Source organism: Mauremys mutica, chromosome 1 (genome assembly GCF_020497125.1).
Source record: "Mauremys mutica isolate MM-2020 ecotype Southern chromosome 1, ASM2049712v1, whole genome shotgun sequence".
NCBI classification, from domain to species: domain Eukaryota; kingdom Metazoa; phylum Chordata; order Testudines; family Geoemydidae; genus Mauremys; species Mauremys mutica.
Genome location: NC_059072.1, coordinates 91,805,009 through 91,824,064, shown reverse-complemented (window position 1 = coordinate 91,824,064; position 19,056 = coordinate 91,805,009). Strand labels below are relative to the sequence as shown.

The following is a 19,056-nucleotide window of genomic DNA, read 5'->3' as shown; positions in this document are numbered from 1 at the left end:
GCTTGCAGCGAAAAGGGATTTTGGCGGAAATAGTCTTCAATATCCTGCTCAGCCTGGGGTTTCCATATAGAGATTGTTATGCTGGAGGTTAGAGGCAGAGCTGAATTCTGATTTCCAATCCATTCTGAATAGAAAGACAAACCCAGGCCCACCCAGAGGATTCAGGGGGCCTGGGGCAAAGCAGGGGAGCTGCAGCGCTTGTACTCACCCGGCGGTATCTTTGGTGGCATTTCGGTAGCGGGGAGCCCTTCAGTCGCTCCACATCTTCAGCAGCACTGAAGAGCCCCCCGTCGCTGAAATGCTGCCGAAGACCCGGAGCGACTGACGGGCCCCCCACTGCCGAAATGCTGCTGAAAACCCAGACCGCTGCCCCTCTTGGTGGCCCTGGACAAACCTCACACTATACAAGGCACATAAATTATTCAGGGTACAGTTTGGAGTAACAAGGTGAGATTTTAGCTAGGCATCAACATATTTTTCTAACAGTGCGCTCTTTCAGACAACTGAATCCTCTCCCAAAGAAAGAGTAGGACACTTTGTTGACAATATACTGAAGGATACAATTCCCTACTAGCCAGGGTATGGAGAATGAACAAGATATGTCTGAAAAGTATGTCATTACAATTTTAATTTCTGTTTCTTTAGACTCTAAGTATCTGCTTTTCAGAACAGCTGATAATTCACAATTCTAGTTGAAGGCTCTAAGAGCTGTGGCACTTTGGAGAACCAGGCTCTAAATTCTGTATCAGCTGATTGCCTCTCTTGATCCTTAGTTACTGACTTTAATCTATATTGCTCTGGATCTCCACATGTAAAAAATTGAGAAATAGAAATAACATGTTATAGTTGCAGGATATACAGGGGCACACAATTACACCTCTACCCCGATATAACGCTGTCCTCGGGAACCAAAAAATCTTACCGCGTTATAGGTGAAACTGTTATAGCGAACTTGCTTTGATCCACCAGAGTGCACAGCCCCCCCACCCCACCGATCACTGCTTTACCGTGTTATATCCAAATTCATGTTGTATCGGGTCATGTTATACCAGGGTAGAGGTGTATATGCCTTTTGCTGTAACTCCACCTTTGTTCTCTTTTGTCTTTCCATATTTCATTCTTTTTTAGTCTTTGTTCCATCTTCCCTATTCAGAAAGGGATGCAAATGTTTAACTCATTTTTTAAACTTCCTAGTTCCAAATGCAATAAAACCATCATGATAATTTTCTGGACTTGGAGAAACATAAGCAAATATTTTGCCTGCTAATGTCATTCATCCTTGTTCCCTTCCCTACTCCAAACAAAACACATACACACTTAGTGTTGGATTATGAATTCCCAAAACATCCTTACTGATGCGAAACACAGGACTATGAACACAGGATCTGTTCTGCAGTTCTGTGCAGATCAGAGAATGGATGAAAGGCATCTCTATGCCCCCTGAATGCTGCTGTAAGGGTAAGTTAAAGGTGGATGCTACTGGGTGGCAATGCTAAACGTTCAACATTTTAAGTGAATCTATGCTGGGAAAAACTGCTGTAATTATAGTTCTGGAGACTCTACAAGGCAGTTACTGCACTACAGCAGCAGTTCAGGCGTCTCAAACACACACAGCTGATGAGTTTCAACTCTGACTTGAAGGGTCCATCTCTAGGGGTAAGAAAAGAAATTTAGTCCCCATAGCTAATTCAGTCTTTGACCTCTCTGAGGCTGCCAGCAAGGGGCTGATATTGGGAAGAACATTAGTACCAGCTGTAATTGTGGCTTTTGTGTTGCAGACCTCAGTAGGAACTGGACTGAGCCAAAAATGATTTCACATAGGTCACCAAATAACCATGAACTATAGGGCTTGTTTTAAGTGCAGTGGTATCCTCAGTCAAGGACTGATCACTCCTCCACATTCCAAGTACAAAAGGGAAAAGGCTGGTGTGGCTTTTATGTCACCCCAAAACATAGGTTGCAACCAATGAAATGTAAGGATCTGGGGTTTCTCCTTCAACCTCACTTATTTTGTCATTTCTCAGTTTTCTCTTTCCTTTCTGCACGTTATTTCCCCTTCCCCGTTTGCTATTTGGAATCCCCTGTGTCTTTCCCCACCCATTTCCCTGCTCTCTCATCTTCTCTGTCCCTCCGCCTAATCTCTCCCTGGATCCCTGCCCAGGGTTCTCATTTCCCCGCTTGTTATCCCCCTGGACCCATATCAGCTTTCCCTCCCTCACCTCTGTCTCACCCCCCGAGGGCGGGGGTTCTGCTCTAAGGCTGCCCCCCCCCCATGCGGCGCTGCTCCGGAAACTCTCTTCTTCTCCCCTTCTAGGTTCCCCAGCAGATCCCCGCTCCTCCTCCTCCCCTCTTGGCTCCCCCAGCTGCCCATGATGCCAGGCAGGCACCAGGCGCATTGCATGGGGTGATGTCCTGACCCGAGTGCCCCAGTCCTGCCGGCCGTGGCTCCCCTAGGGGGCGGGCTCAGGCTGGGGAAGGGAAGAAAGGTGCGGAGGGTGATGTGTGTGGCCCTTTAAGGACAGAGAGCGTCAGCAAGGAATCAACTGCCTCCCTCCCCTGGGACCCGCCCTCACCACCGGGACGCACGTGCTCGGCGTCTCCCCAGGCGCCGAAAATAAACCCCGCCCCAGTTACGCATGCGCAGGACTTTCCCCGCCAATTCTGTGCTTTTCTTTCCCCCCAACCACGTGACACCTACTCGCGGCGAGGCCCGGGCGGCGCGCGATGGAAGCGGCCCCGGGGGCGGGGCTGCTGGTCTGCGAGCGGCTCCACGCGCGTCACGACCCGCGCTGGCTCCTGCTGCTGCCCCCGCCGCTCTGCCTGGCCTGCGTCATCGAGACGCTGGGGGCCGGCGGCGCCTCGGTACGGAGCCCCGCCGAGTCCTCCCCGCGCCAGCGCGCCCCGCCCCCGCCTGTCAGGTTCCATATCCGCCCCCTGCGCGTCCCCACACGGGTCCCCCAGCCGGTCCAGCCCCGCCCCCTGCCTGGCCCGGCTCGGTTCCCAGCCCCGCCCCCAGCCGGTCCAGCCCCGCCCCCTGCCTGGCCCGGTTCGGCTCCCCGCCCCCCGCCGGTCCAGCTCAGCTCTCTGCCTGGCCCGGCTCAGCTCCCCGCCCCGCTCCGCCCCCAGCCGGTCCAGCCCCGCCCCCTGCCTGGCCCGGCTCGGTTCCCAGCCCCGCCCCCAGCCGGTCCAGCCCCGCCCCCTGCCTGGCCCGGTTCGGCTCCCCGCCCCCCGCCGGTCCAGCTCAGCTCTCTGCCTGGCCCGGCTCCGCTCCCCGCCCCGCCCCCAGCCGGTCCAGCCCCACCCCCTGCCTGGCTTGGGTCACTGCCCCCCCCAGCCAGTCCAGCCCCGCCCCGCGCTGCCCCGCCCCCTGCTTGGCCCAGCATGGCTTGGCTCTATGCCCCAACCCGGTCTGGTCTCGCTCCCTGCCATTCTCACCCCAGGCCTTGCCTGGTCCTGCCCTGCCCCCTGCCGGATCATTCCTCCCAGGTCATTTTACCATGGGATGGTCTCTATGACTAGAGTCCTGGTCTCTAGTGTGGGAATAGGGCAAGTGCCCTGCCCTGCTGCGTTTCTGGGCTCCAGCATGGGGGGTTGCTCAGACACCTAGGCACACTGGGCTGTTGTCCCCTTGGCCTAGTGTCTTCTTCAGCCCCCCCCCCCTCTTTGCATGTCATGAAGGAAATCACCAGTGATACTTTCCATTCCATCTTTAACCTTCAGCTGGTGCGCAAGAAGCATGTGCTGTCTTGCTTCCGTGATGTCCTGGCCTGGCATGCCATGCCAGTAATCCAGCTGCTGGCACAGGACGAAAGGGTGTGTGTCCATTTCATAGGAACCCTCTTTGGTAAGAGCACCCCCTTTATGTTAACTAATACAGCTAACGGGGGAAGGCAGTGCTGAGCTTTACTTTTCTGGGATCCCTCTGCCTCAGTGTTCCCTGTTTCTATCTGCCCCATCTTGATTTTCAAAGCTCTGTGTCATGAATACTGGAGGCAGAACCAGCATAACAGCGTGGATCATGCTCCTCTTCTATTTTGTCTCCTTTTTTAAAGTCTTGCTACAAACAGAGAGCTTTTGGGGGTTTGTCTCTTCCCATAGTGCACTGCTGTTCTGCCACAGCACTGTCAGAGGTATAGAAGAGGTTGCATAGGCACCGAGTTCTAGTGGCGCTGGTGGGTGCTTGACCCCCCCCTCTGCCCCCAGCTCCACCCCTGCCCTGCCCCCATTCCAACCCCTTCCCCAAAGTCCCCACCCCAACTCCACCCCCTCCCTGCCGCTATTCCGACTCCTTTCCCAAATCCCTGCCCTGGCCCTGCCTCCTCCCCTGAGCGTGCCATGTTCCTGCTCCTCCCCCCTCCCTCCTGCAGCTTGCTACAGCTGTTTGCTGGCAGCAAGCACTGGGAGGTAAGTGGAGGAGCAGGACGTGGCACGCTCTGGAGGAGGAGGAGGTGGGGCGTGGCAGGGAGTGCAGAGCACCCACTAATTTTTCCCTGTGGGTGCTCCAGCCCCGGAGCACCCATGGAGTCGGCGCCTATGATAGGTGGGACTGCAGCTTTGGGATGAAGTGGTACAAAACCAAAGGGGGCTGGGTAGAAGGAACACATTGCATGGTTTAATAGCACAATATCCAAAATGCTAATCTGCATGATACCTTTTCAGCTCATGTCTCTGAATTTGTAGAAATTCTCATTGAAGCTTGAGGGCCATTTGCCTGCTCCTTTCCAGCCAGCATCACAGTAGAGCAGCATATTCTAAGGGTACGTCTACACTACCCACCGCATTGGCGGGTAGCGATTGATCTATCGGGGATTGATTTATTGCGTGTAGTATAGACGCGATAAATCGATCCCCGATCACTCTCCCGTCGACTGCTGAACTCCAGCAGTGCGAGAGGTGGAAGCAAAGTCGACGGGGGAGCTGCGGCCGTCGATCTAGTGCTGTGAGAACGCAAAGTAAGTCATTTTAATTCGATCTAAGATACGTCAACTTCAGCTACGCTATTCTCGTTGCTGAAGTTGCGTATCTTAGATCGATCCCCACTGCAGTGCAGACCAGGCCTAAGGGATTAGGAGAGGTGTCTTTCCAACAATGATCCTTGCTGGCCAGAGCATATGCACGATCGGTTTTTGTTTGCATCACAGCCCTTGCAGGAAGAGTTGGTATGGAATGTTGGCCCATCGAGCAAGGAATAGTAAGGGAGGGGGAAAGTGGTGGGGTGCATAGAGGTCCCAAAAGCTGGTTGTTTCAGTGAATGAATATGTTGGATTCTCTCTTTCTGCCTGGTTACTCCCCAGATCTCATTTACACTTGAGATTTTTCTTGCTCTTCAGGGGAAAATACATCTCAAGATCCCTCCCTCTCATTCTTCTATTCTGACACATTGAATAATTTCAGTGGTGTTTTCCCATTTTGTTTGTACATATGATGATGTGCATTGTTAGGAACACAGCTTTGTATAATTTTATTCACCGTTGGCCCAGTACAAACGTGAAGGGAGCAGCCCTGGCCCTGAGGAGTTTACAGACAATTCAGACCTAGATAATATAGTTCTAACAGTAAACACACATGAATCCAATAACTTAGGGGGACAATGCGTGCTTTAAAAACAGGCAATAACATCAAAAATACCCCTTCTCTATATTTGGGGGCAGGAACTGTCTTTTACTGTATGTTTGTACATACAGTAGGGTCCTAACTGTGGCTTCCGGGTGTCACTGTACTACATATAATCAATAATAATAAGTATTAAAGAGGGATTGGAATCAGCTGATTTTGTTTTTTTTGGTACACTAGCTTTGGGAGGGAGGTCCAGGGGTAAGGGCAGCAGCATGGGGAAGGCAAAACAACCAATGTGGTGGAGTAATAATTGGCCCTACAAATGTACATAATTAAGAACTCAATTGTAAAAAGTATGTGAAAGTTCCTAAAATGTCACAGTAACCTATCAAGAACAAATGTTAATGGGAAAAGGTATGAAAGGGAGACAGAAAAACTGAATTAGTCTAAACAGAAAGGTTATTGATGTAACTCAAGGATGGTGTTTTAAAAAAAGTGTAAAAACAGTAAGCCAAAATTGATGTATCAAAATCTAGGCCTAATTGGTGGACAAAATAATGATGAGATAGGCTATTCTGCCTACCACTCGTGATGTTCCCCTAGTGTTATTCAGGGCGGTGATTTGCTAGGTCACGCCAATCCTTGACTCTGGGAGTCAGCGTTACCCTGCTCTGCTATGACAACCCTCACTCCTGGGCTGTTCACACACAGCCTCTGGCATGTAAGCTGCTCCTTGGATTGTGCAACCGAATGATACTAGCCAATATCTCTGGTCCCAGACACAACCCTAGGAACCTCTGTCTTGTAGTGTCCAGTTATGCCCGCTGGATGCTGCAAGCTTATATGAGTTTGTCAGTTTAACAAAGTGATATGTACCAGGTTTGTTATCTCAAGGGAAGTTTCTGACAGGCTTCTGACCAAACACACTGCTTTGGGGGGAGGGATAGCTCAGTGGTTTGAGCATTGGTCGGCTAAACCCAGGGTTGTGAGTTCAATCCTTGAGGGGGCTACTTAGGGATCTGGGGCAAAAATTGGTCCACCTAGCAAAGGTAGGGGGCTGGACTTGATGACCTTTCAAGGTCCCTTCCAGTTTTAGGAGATTGGTATAACAAACAGATTTATCAACTACAAAGATAAATGTTAAGTGATTATAAGTCAAAGCACAACAAATCAGATCTGGTCAAATGAAATAAAAGCAAAACACATTCTAAGCTGATTTTAACACTTTCAATGCCCTTGCAAATGTAGCTGCTTCTCACCACAGGCTGGCTGGTTGCTCCTCAGCCAGGCTCTCTGCTTTGATCAGTGCTTCAGTCACTTGGTATGGTGGTTGTAGATGTAGGTGAAAGAGAGAGGAAGAGCATGGCAAACATCTCCCTTTTATCATGTTCTTTCTTCCCTCTTGGCTTTGCCCCCCCCCATCAGAGTCAGGTGAGTATTACCTCATCACAGTCCCAAACTGACCAAAGGAAGGTGGGAGTGACTCACTCAAGAGTCCAACAGATCCTTTGTTCTTGTGAGGCTGGGCTGGTTGCATACATGCCCTGATGAGGTGTGAACTGCCCCTCTGCTTTTGAGTATCAGAGAGGTAGCCATGTATCTGTAAAAGCAGCAAAGAATCCTGTGGCACCTTATAGACTAACAGACGTTTTAGAGCATGAGCTTTCATGGGTGAATACCCACTTCGTCGGAACCCACGAAAGCTCATGCTCTAAAACATCTGTTAGTCTATAAGGTACCACAGGATTCTTTGCTGCCTCTGCTTTTGGAGGCTTTTTGTCAGGGCTTATTTTAAGCTATGAGGAAACATTTTCAGCCACATAAGTATATACCTGTCATAGAATATCAGGGTTGGAAGGGACCTCATCTAGTCCAACCCCCTCCTCAAAGCAGGGCTAATCCCCAGACAGATCTTTGCCCTAGGTCACCCCCTCAAGGATTGAACTCACAACCCTGCATTTAGCAGGCTAATGCGCAAACCAGTGAGCTATCCCAGTGCATAGCATCACTATAACAACAATACTCAGTGTATCATGAGCCTTCCAAAGACACCCAACATGACAAACTTTGCATTGGATGCCACACAATCATATTATAAGGATGAACATGGGGGTGTAGGGTGTTCCCACAAGGTACAGAACGTCCCACACTCCCTATGTGGTCCTTAAATTAAAACACTTTGGAAGAAAAATTGGCTACTGAATGAAGCTTCACTATCATGGCTGCCACCCTGATGATCTACCAGGGCACCAGACTTTTATCATCCACATCCTAAAAAATGTCTTGACCAAACCAGGCCAAAAAAGAGCCCCAAATGACATTGCCATCTCTGCTGGTTCCAATTATATCCCAAACACCACCTAAAATAAAACAAAATCAAATGTTAACAACAACACCAACAGCTCAAGCCTCCCTCAACCAATTTATTCTCTTGTCCCTAAAATGATAGTTTTTACCATTTAAAAAAATGCCAAACAAAGGGTTTTTTTTCCTTGTAAAAACTCTCTCCAGCTAATTCCCCAAACAACAAAAAAGTTGTTTAAAATAAAAACCTTGTTTAATACTTTACCTTTCAAATTCTTTAACTGTTTTCCTTTCTTTAATTTAAAAGTTTTTTTAAAAAATGTAATGGTATGTTTCCAAGGTCCTAAGCAGGCTGAGGTCTCTGTATACCAAACCCCACACCTGGTTTAATACTGTTTAATGTTGGACAGTGATTGGGTTATGTTAACACCTTTAGCCAATTTATTTAATCTAAATCAATACAACATTGGAAAAAGATAAAAAAAGGAGGGAGTTTTGGGAGGAACATAGGCAGAAGAAAGAGAGGTTAAAAGTGAAAGAGGGAAGAGATGCAGGCTGGGGTATTGTGAAGGGCCATGTTGGTGAGCATGAATAGTCTGAATTTAACTTGGAAAGTGAAAGGAAGCTAACTCTACAATATTCCGTAATAAAGGTAATTGATCCTATGATGTAGAGGGGATGGGATGAGGCAGGAAATAAAACTGCTTTCTCCAGACCCAGTGTCTCAGTATTGTTCAGTTGGTCAGCTGTTTTATGTGGAGGGTTTTTGTCCTTTTGAACCATCAGAAGCAAAATACTGAACTAGAAATGTTGGTAGAACAGGCCCGGTAGGGCAGAAGAAGGGATTGTGGTAGACCAATGCTCTGATTTAATGTGGAAGGAGGTGGGGTACTGGATTAGTAGTCTGATCTGGTGCAGCAAAAGGTGGGATGATAGTCAAATCTTATGTTCTGGTTGTGAAAATAAAAGATTATGTTAAACAGTTTTGTAACAATAGATTAAGTTTACCTCTGGAATAGTCTCAACGGGAATGTGAATTTCTAATACTGGTAGTGTTTAATTTTAGGCTAAATAATCTGTTTGGCAGTAAGGGAGCAGGAACAAAACTGTTCATGGCAGGAGTGGGTAGAACATAAGAGACTGATCTGACAGTCTGTAACTTCTGGGATTCTGGAGAGTGTGCTGTGTGTATTCTAGAAACAGACTTTTGTGAGGTGGATTTAATAATACCAGTCACAGACACTCAAATGCGCTGGTGATGTGGGTTGTGTATGTACTTAGATGGGTGAAAACAATTATTTTAGCAAAAAAAAAAAATCTGTCACTATACCCCCTACAAATAAAAACACAGCAAGCAAGTTAAAAGATTGCAAGTTAGGCTGTATGCTTCAGCCTCTTGTGAATTGGATACAGGGAGCGCCTTGTATCCTGCTCCCAAAGAGCAATGTCCTCCCAGTCTTGACCAGAAAGACAGGTTGGTCTAACATGAAGCAGGGCTAATAAATGGGGAAAATGCAAGAGTCCTGAAAGGTCCCCAGGATTCCTTTCAAAATCAAGCCCCAACACTGATGATCTCAAATGGGGGATATATTATGTAATTGTGGTTTATATGTGAGTTGATCTTTCAGGGATGTTGCATACAGCAGAAGACAGTAGTGCACTGGATCTACCCACTGAAGGTGAGAGGGAGGTTCTGGGTCTCACTGGCAGGTTGGGAAGAAGAATCTACTGTATCTGGTTGGATGCTGATAGTCTCAGCAACTTCACAAATTGAAGAGAGCAGCTGTTCCCTCTCCTTGCCGGGGTGCTTTGCATGCACAGTGAAAGGGGTATAGTCTCCTAAGAGTTGTTTTTGGGGGAAGCACACCCACAGCTCATTTAATCTTCGGCATTTCTGCTGACACTGCTGTCTTTCTCACAAAAATCTTAAGAGCTGAACTGAAAAATAACCAGCTCTCTTCAGAGAGGGTATCAGTTTTCAGTCAGTAGGAATGTGGGCTGGATTTCACATGGTGACACAGAGGTAAAGTGTCTTTGTCACATTACTAATCCTCTGAGATGTGCACACTCCCAAACCGTAAAACAGTTTAACTTATTGGTGCCTCATACCTGAAGGTTTTCATACATTTTAAGGCCAGAAGGGACTGTTAGATCATCTATTCTGAGCTCCTGCATAACAAAGGCCTTACAGTTTTATCCTGTTACCTCTGCATTGAGCCGTAACTTGTGTTTGGCTAAAGCACATCTTCCAGAAAGGCCCAGAGTCTTGATCTGAAATCATGAAGAGAAGGAGAATGCACCATGTTCCTTGATAACTTGTTCAAAGGGTTAACCACCCTTCACTGTTAATGTGTCACTGAATACCCTAACAATATAAACAGAAAAAAGTATGTTCCATAAAAGCATATGCCCTAAACAAAATACACAATGGGAGCAAAGTAAACCCACAACAACCATTCATATAATATCAAACAGTATACCCTGACTCCATCCTCTTTGTATTACCCCAATAGCTTTCTTGTCTATTTGGTTGTCTGCTAGAAAACTTTTACCTCTTAAGTCAGTCTGAATGTTTCTTATACCCATGGAAAGCCTGTGATCTAAGCATGTCAGAAATAGTTTTGGTTCTTCGTATCAGGCAAGAGGTGAGCAACGGGCATCAGAGGTTATGCAGATTTTTTTTTACTGGGAAAGCGGTTGTCTTGCTTCATGCAACTCACTGGTTGTTTTGTTAGTAAAGCCAAAAATTATATGCAAATGGCATCTAGTGAACCTAGTTTCTTGTTGATTTCCATTATTCCACCTCCTCCTTTTCACTAGGGCAGATGGAATAAGGTTTTCTTGCAGTTACTGTGAGCCAAAAATAATAGGTCTTAATTGGTGCCGAGGAGGTGGAAAGGTACAATTGGAACACCAAGCTGAAGAAATAGGACTTGATATGCAGAATAATCACAACAGGTGTAAATAACACCTAGGGCTTATCATCGGTAGATCTCAAAGCACTTTACAAAAGAGGTCAGTTTCATCATCCTACATTTGGGGAAAATGAGGGAGAAAAGTGGGTTGGTAGCACTCACCCAGGAGCAGAGCTGGGGGCTCAAACACAGGTTTCCTGAGTTATAAGTCAGCCCCTTGCCCACTGGGCTATTACAACCTGGTCTGTAACAGACTCCCAGGTACTATTAAAGAACCTAATACTAGATAAGGGCCCCTCAAATTATATCTGGTCATCAACTGTGTCCTGATCTAATCTCAGAAAGGAAGTGTGGGAAACTTGTCCTATGCACTACTTATTGAGTGTATTTTTGCTTTGAACAAGGGACTAATTCTTTTCCAGCCTGATCTCTCTTTGTTACTTGATAGCCTAACACTGAATTGGTGACTGGAAGTTAATTTCCTTGTAAACAGATGGCAGTCACTAATGCAGGGTTTATGATGACTTCACTGCAGAAAGATCAAGCTGGGGCAGGAGGAATATCAAATAACAGCAAAGGGAATGCAGATGTTACTATGCTTTATAAGCACCTCATAGACTCAGAGACTTTAAGGTCAGAAGGGACCATTATGATCATCTAGTCTGACCTACTGCACAATGCAGGCCACAGAATCCACTTCTATAACAAACCCCTAACCTATGTCTGAGTTATTGAAGTCCCCAAATTGCAGTTTGAAGACCTCAAGCTGCAGAGAATCCTCCAGCAAGTGACCCGTGCCCCATGCTGTTTAACCTCCATATGCGTTAAACACGTACTCCACCTGCTCGGTAAAGCTCTGTGGAAGATGTGTTCTGAGTACACTCTGGTGTGTGTTATTGTTACTGATCCTGTTTCTTCTGCTCAGTTCTGGTGCGACTTGTGGCGGAGCTGAAGTTGGAGCAGTATGTACACTGTGTGTTGGATGAAAGCCAGAAAGAGGTCAGTAAAGATTATTTCCTTGCTCCCTTTGGTCCCCCAAGTTTGAAAATATGGCAAGTTACACACTATTGTGAACGGGCTCTTGAGGAATGTCCTAAATGCTGCTGCTGCCTTTGTGACTCTGGCAATGTTGACATCTGCCCTGGAATTTTTACCATTGTATCCCCTCCACCATGGCAACATGGCATTCTCTGTGGTTTCTCTTTTCCCTCCATTACTGCGGCAGTAATATGGGCAGCTTTTCAGACCTGGAGCTGCTTGGCAGGTCTGCTCCCTTCGCTTGTGCTCTCTTCATTGCCAGATTCATCACAAAATGTCAGACTTCCCCAGAGCACAGAAGCTTGGGAGACAGCAGAGATGGGGAGAGGGTTAGCCAGCTCCCCCATCCACCTACACATCAGCTCGGGGGGTGCAGCAACAGGGCAGAAACCAGGAGGAGATTATTGCTGGGAGATTTGGTGGATGTGTTTAGGGACAATTGTATGGACAAACAAATATCTTCCGCTGATTTATCCTGAACAGTTAAGGGGGTTCCACTGGCTAAGAAGGTCCCATTTCATGGGGTTCATTGCACCATGAGGGGAGTTCACCATTTTGTGTGTGTTTCCCATTTTGGGCCACATTCTTATTGGTGGTTTGTTTTCTTCCCTTCCCAGTTATCTAAGGCAGCCACCATGAGAGGGAGCCTGCCTATGTTTAATCTCCTGGGCAAACTGGCAGATGCCATCCCGGGTTTAGCTGATATATTGGTAATTGAACACGGTGAGTCATACTTCATTATATCATGGTAACATCTAGAGGCCCTGAGAGAGTGAGACAGGCACTAAAACAACGATGAGTCTGGTGGCACCTTAAAGCCTAACAGATTTATTTGGGCATATGCTTTCGTGGGTAAAAACCCCACTTCTTCAGATGCATGGAGTGAAAATTACAGATACAGGCATATATATACTGGCACATGAAGAGAAGGGGGTTGCCTTACAGGTGAAGAACCAGTGTTGACAAGGCCAATTCAGTCAGGGTGGATGTGGTCCACTCCCAATAATTGATGAGGAGGTGTCAATACCAAGAGAGGGGAAATGGCTTTTGTAGTGAGCCAGCCACTCCCAATGATCTTCCTGAAAACACCATCCTGGCCACCATGGATGTAGAAGCGCATTACACCAATATTCCACATGAGGATGGACTATAAGCTGTCAGGAACAGTATCCCTGATGAGGCCATGGCACACCTGGTGGCTGAGCTTTGTGACTTTGTTCTCACCCACAACCATTTCAGATTTAGGGACAACTTATACCTTCAAGTCAGTGACATTGTTGTGGGTACCCGCATGGCCCCACAGCATGCCAACCTTTTTATGGCTGACTTAGAGCGACGCTTCCTCAGCTCTCGTCCCCTAGTACCTCTCCTCTACTTGTGCTACATTGATGACATCATCATATGGACCCACAGGAAGGAGGCCCTTGAAGAATTCCACCTGGATTTCAACAATTCCCACCCTACCATCAACCTCAGCCTGGACCAATCCACACAAGAGATCCACTTCTTAGACACTACAGTGCTAATAAGTGATGGTCACATAAACACCACCCTATATTGGAAACCTACTGACCGCTATATGTACCTACATGCCTCCGGCTTCCATCCAGGACACATCATACGATCCATTGTCTACAGTCAAGCCCTAAGATACAGCCGCATTTGCTCCAATCTCTCAGACAGAGACAAACACCTACAATATCTTTATCAAGCATTCTTAAAACTACAGTACCCTCCTGGGGAAGTGAGGAAACAGACTGACAGAACGAGATGGGTACCCAGAAGTCACTTACTACAGGAGAGGCCCAACAAGGAAAATAACAGAACACCACTGGCCATCACGTACAGTCCCCAGCTAGAACCTCTCTAGCACATCATCAACGATCTACAACCTATCCTGGAAAACGATCCCTCACTCTCACAGACCTTGGGAGGCAGGCCAGTCCTTGCTTACAGACAGCCCCCCAACCTGAAGCAAATACTCACCAGCAGCTACACACCGCAGAAACACTAACCCAGGAACTAATCCCTGTAACAAATCCCATTGCCTACTCTGTCCCCATATCTTCTCTAGTGACACCATCAGAGGACCCAACCACATCAGTCACACCATCAGGGGCTCATTCACCTGCACATCTACTAATGTGATATATGCCATCATGTGCCAGCAATGCCCCTCTGCCATGTACATTGGCCAGACTGGTCAGTCTCTGTGTAAAAGAATAAATGTACACAAATCAGACATCAGGAATGGTAACATACAAAAGCCAGTAGGAGAACACTTCAGTCTCTCAGGACATTCAATAACAGATTTAAATTAGCCACCCTTCAACAAAAAAAACCTTCAAAAACAGACTTCAAAGAGAAACTGCAGAGCTACAATTCATTTGCAAACTTAACACCATTAATTTGGGCTTGAATAGGGACTGGGAGTGGCTGGCTCATTACAAAAGCAATTTCCCCTCTTTTGGTATTGACACCTCCTCATCAGTTATTGGGAGTGGACCACATCCACCCTGTCTGAATTGGCCTTGTCAACACTGGTTCTTCACTTGTAAGGCAACTCCCTTCTCTTCATGTGCCAGTATATACTTATGCCTGTATCTGTAATTTTCACTCCATGCATCTGAAGAAGTGGGGTTTTTTTTACCCACGAAAGCTTATCTTTCCAAATAAATCTGTGTCAAGGGGTAGCCGTGTTAGTCTGGATCTGTAAAAAGCAACAAAGAGTCCTGTGACACCTTATAGACTAACAGACATATTGAAGCATAAGCTTTCGTGGGTGAATACCACGGCATGCGTCTGACAAAGTGGATATTCACCCATGAAAGCTTATGCTCCAAATAAATCTGTTAGTCTTTAAGGTGCCACCGGACTCCTCGTTGTTTTTGTGGTTACAGACTAACATGGCTACCACTCTGATACAGACACTAAGTCACTTTCCCAAGGTCACAAAGCAAATCTGTGGCAGAACTAGGCATTGGACCCAAATCTCTTGAGTCCCTGTCCAGTGCTTAGCCATGAGGCTGCTTTACCTCTCCTGGCTAGTTCGGCCTGTTGAAGACCAGCCTTAGTGGACTGGAATTTGGAGCTCTGTTTGTGTCTTGGGAGACATGCATGTGGTTGCACTTCTCCAGGTCTCCCTTCCCCAAGGTAGGAGTGTTGGTGCGAGAATGCTCAGCCCCTGAGTAGAGGGGTGGGGGAGTGGGGGTGGGCGTGTGTATTGTAATGTAGTTTAACTGTGAGCCCCCCTGGACAATTCTTACAACATCACTCACTCCTCAGAGAATCACAGCAGGTGGCCCCACATTTCTTAATATAAGGCTTGATTAGGGAAAGAGGGAAAGGTCAGTTAACATGCATTAGCTAATCTCAACCTAACCTCAACCTCTTTTCCTAGCCTGCATGGACAGGTCTGTAAAGTGTTTGTGGAGGCTTTTGCAAGGAATGTGCCTCTGCCGGATGACTTAGAAATGTCGTTACCAGTGTTTTCTCTCAACAGCGGTCATTGTTGTTTACCACTCTAGGTAACTTAATGGAACACCTGCTGGCAGGCTTGATGTACCCCAACGAGGGTGTAAAGGCTGCTGTCTGCTATCTTTATGGCAAGCTGTACTCTTCCCCCACTAGTTCAGAAAGGCTGTCAGGGCACTTCACAGAGAGGCTGTGTGACCTCTTCCTGGATACCCTAGGGAATGCACAGACAAAGGAACTGCAGGTTAACTGCATGGGTAAGACATCTCAGAGAAACAAAAGATGTGGGGTTGTCTTTGATAGTTTGGGATTCTAATGTGTGCTGGACTCTGGATTGTTCCTCAGAACTCTGAACTTGCAAACTCTCAGCTGGTTGGACTATTCCGTAGGTAGTGAGTGTACTTGTCTACAGCTGCTGATCCCTTCTGTTACTGCACAACAATCGTTCATCCTAGCCCCATTGCCAAACCCTCCTAGTATAACCAGGGAAGCAACACACCCTGTCACACCTTGTTGCTGGAACCCCAGTGGTACCTGCTGAAACTGTCTCTGAAGGCCTCCAGCTTGCACCCTGGCTTGACCTGTCCCAATTTGACTGTGTCATCCTCCTGGAAATCAAGTAACCCCCTAAGGTTAAAGTGACTGATTCCAACCTCTACATACAATCAGATAGATTGGTATTGTAAAGTAGTTGGATTGATTCTGAGAAATGCAACTTGGAGATATGAAGTGTCTCGTAGTTTAGGCTGAAAAACAAAAATGGAGATTGGCTTTCTCTCACAGGCGCCGACTTTCCAATATGCCCACCCTCACCCCACACCCTGCCCTGTCTCTTTCCGCCCCCTCCCCGAGCGTGCTGCATCCTCACTCCTTCCCCCTTCCCGCTGAGAGCCTCCTGCATGTTGTGAAATAGTTGATCACGGCAGGCGGGAGGCACCGGGTTGGAGGGGGGAGGAGCTGATTGGCGGGGCCCTCCGATGGGCGGGAGGCACTGCAGGAGGAAGGTGGGGCTGATAGGGGGGCTGCCAGTGGGTGCTCAGCACCCACCATTTTTTTCCCCATGGGTGTTCCAGCCCCAGAGCACCCACGGAGTCGGCGCCTATGCTTTCTCTAAGCTTCTGGATGATGCAGTCAGAGCCATCGTTTTGCATAGAGCAGTGATGTCATGAAGTACACAGGATGGTTTCGGCTACATTCACACAGCTCAAATGCACACCACACAGCGATCTCTCCCTTTACTGTAGAAGGGAAACAGTAGTCTGCTTGCTTTTCACATCCAGCAGTCAGCCATTTGTAACAGATGTCTCTTTTCAAAAGTTCACTCCAACAGCTCTGCTACATCACTTCTGACCTTACATTAGAGTGTTGTCTACAAAATCTCTTGTTTATGATTTGCATCAGTGCATGTAACAATGTGCACTGTATGTTTATAATGTGCTGCTTGTGGTAGGTTCTTTAAACTTGTAGCAGTTACAGAAATGGGATTATTAAATGGGTAGGTATGAGAGCAGGTTGGGAGAATAGATAGCAAGAGGTGTGAATGGTTGGCAGTAGTAAGTACCTGGGGGAGAAACTGGTGATTGGGTCCCTGGCTGCAAGCAGCAGAGAAGTGGCTGGTTTTGAGCTGCGCTTTAAAAAGAGTTTGGAGGTGAGGAATCGGAAAGGCAGAAGGAGTGGATCAGGTTGTGCTAGAAAGCTGGTGCAATGGCAATTAAAGGATCCAGTGATAGAAGAGGGAACGGGGAATGGAGAGAATCAGAAATGGCAAAGAGGAGAATTGGAGATGAGGGTGTGTGTGTAATGCATTGATGGACGGTGGAGATACATGGGGGCATGGCCAGAGAAAGCCCTGAATGTAAGCAGAAGGGTTTTGTCAAGAATACAGCAGTGGGTAAGGAGTCAGTGACATGTTTCAGGACAGGATGTTGTGAAGCTCCCAATCCTCCCCACTCCCAGTTTGCTGCTTGTTCTTTCTCTCCCTTTGCAGGTTTGCTAAAGGAGCTGCTGAATTCTGACCATTTTGTATCAGTTATTATGAGCAATTCAAGAAGAGGGGCAGATTCCGAGAATACTGAGTTGTTGGAGGGAGAGAACCCACTGCCACTAGTGCTCAAAAAGGTAATTGTTGAAGGGGTTACCACATCTCTCAACATTCCTTGTACAAGTGGCCAGTCAAATTATCCCTTACTGTGAGGTGAGTTATCAATAGGAACAGTTATTTGCTGCACTGGTTCAAGTAGCCTCCCCCATACTGATCAATGTCAGATGCAGCCTAGGAAGGTGGAAATCCCCCATAATGCACCAGTTGTTCAATAGTGCACCAGTAGTGAGTGGAATTTCTTCCTGATCCCAGCTCTGTTTAGCTTATACTCTGAAGCATGAGGATCAACATAGCTCTTGTAAGCATTAGCCTGGCAAGTGTGATTACAAAGCTATTCTTAGTCCTAGGCGTCTTTAATGTTTTTCTTAATCTTGCTAAGTTACTTGCCTTGGTATTATCTTTCCATAGCAAGTTACACTAGGGAATTATATGTTGCTTAAAGAGATTTCTTTTTGCCTGTTTTAAATTGGTCTTTTTCAAGCTCCCTCTAGGAATTCTTTCCTAATCAAGTCTGTGGTTTTGATTTTTTTCTTCATTTTTGTTTCCACACAGCTGTTGCTGTCCAGAGATGAGATGCTACAGGTGGCAAGTGTTCAGTGTATGACTGCTGTGCTTGTGCATTCTCCTATCAAATATGCTCCTGCCTTTATTCATGCAGACATCCCAGGTGAAGAAATACGATAATACCTTGTACTTCTACAGTGTCTTTCCCTCTGGGGGTATCTTACCAGTGTACAGTTTATGCACTCAAATCGGCCTCAATCCATGTAATGCAACCACCTCTGGGGTAGTCACAACAGCCATTCTGCAGCAACAAAAACCACCAACGTTATTATAGGAAGAGAAGTGAAAAATAAGCTCCTAGTTGAAATTGTAGGGGGAGTTTTATGTAGACCGAATGTAATGTCCTAAATTGGAATTTGGGCAGGTCATCAAGTTTAAGACTCCTCTTGCAAAAAGTGCCGATGAGGATACTTATTATCCGTAATTGGTGTAAAGACAGCACTTCTAAATGCATAGCACTGCTAGGAGGCATTGCTCCAGTAGTGATTCAGAGCATAGACCGTCCTTTACCAAATTACTAATTACTTCCTGCAGCATTTGAATTTTCCTTTGAAGTCTCCCATCCAAGAATTAACCTGGCTTAACTCTGCTTAGATTATGCATTCTCATGGCATGCATAACTGCAGAACCCAAACAAGCCAACTTCTATCCTGAATTAACCCTATATCATCCCCTTGACTTCAGTGGGGTTGCACAGGATATAATTCAGCTCAGACTTTGGCCCAGGATGCCAGGCCAGGAAGATGTTAAATTTTCATTTCCCCTCCGCAGAGGAATTAATCACTTTGGTTTTGTGCATCCACTACTTTGGATGTGTAAGAGTTTGAGAGGCGGGGTCACAGCTGCTGTGACAAAGCTGGCTTTATCCCTTAAATCATGTTAATGTCTATAGCCATATTTCAGCTGCTTGCTAGCTATGTACCAGAAGGATATCAGCCCACTTGCCTTCAGGACCCTGCTGCTCTTTAGTCACTTTATTTTGAGGATGATATATCCATCATTTTCCTCTGCGTTCTCCCTATCTTTCTTTAAGAGTCCTATTTCACAGTAATCCTCGCTTTGGCTGAGCAAAGCTGGAATCCCTTTTTCCTTCAGGACTCATCA

The 19,056-nt window shown here is 46.9% G+C and overlaps 1 protein-coding gene across 10 annotated transcripts in view; it reads left to right on the top strand.

Annotated features, from left to right (window-relative positions):
• The window catches only part of MEI1 (meiotic double-stranded break formation protein 1), a 57,450-nt gene that overhangs the window by 656 nt on the left and 37,738 nt on the right, over nucleotides 1-19,056 (top strand). Inside the window, exons 1-8 of one of the 10 annotated variants that reach the window (XM_044983876.1) lie at nucleotides 2,570-2,862; nucleotides 3,721-3,844; nucleotides 9,489-9,539; nucleotides 11,701-11,774; nucleotides 12,431-12,536; nucleotides 15,341-15,544; nucleotides 17,275-17,405; nucleotides 17,941-18,055. In XM_044983876.1, the coding sequence (XP_044839811.1) occupies nucleotides 2,725-2,862; nucleotides 3,721-3,844; nucleotides 9,489-9,539; nucleotides 11,701-11,774; nucleotides 12,431-12,536; nucleotides 15,341-15,544; nucleotides 17,275-17,405; nucleotides 17,941-18,055 (943 nt within the window). In that variant the 5' untranslated portion in view covers nucleotides 2,570-2,724. The other 9 variants (XM_044983868.1, XM_044983885.1, XM_044983899.1 and 6 more) reach the window with 9 other exon arrangements.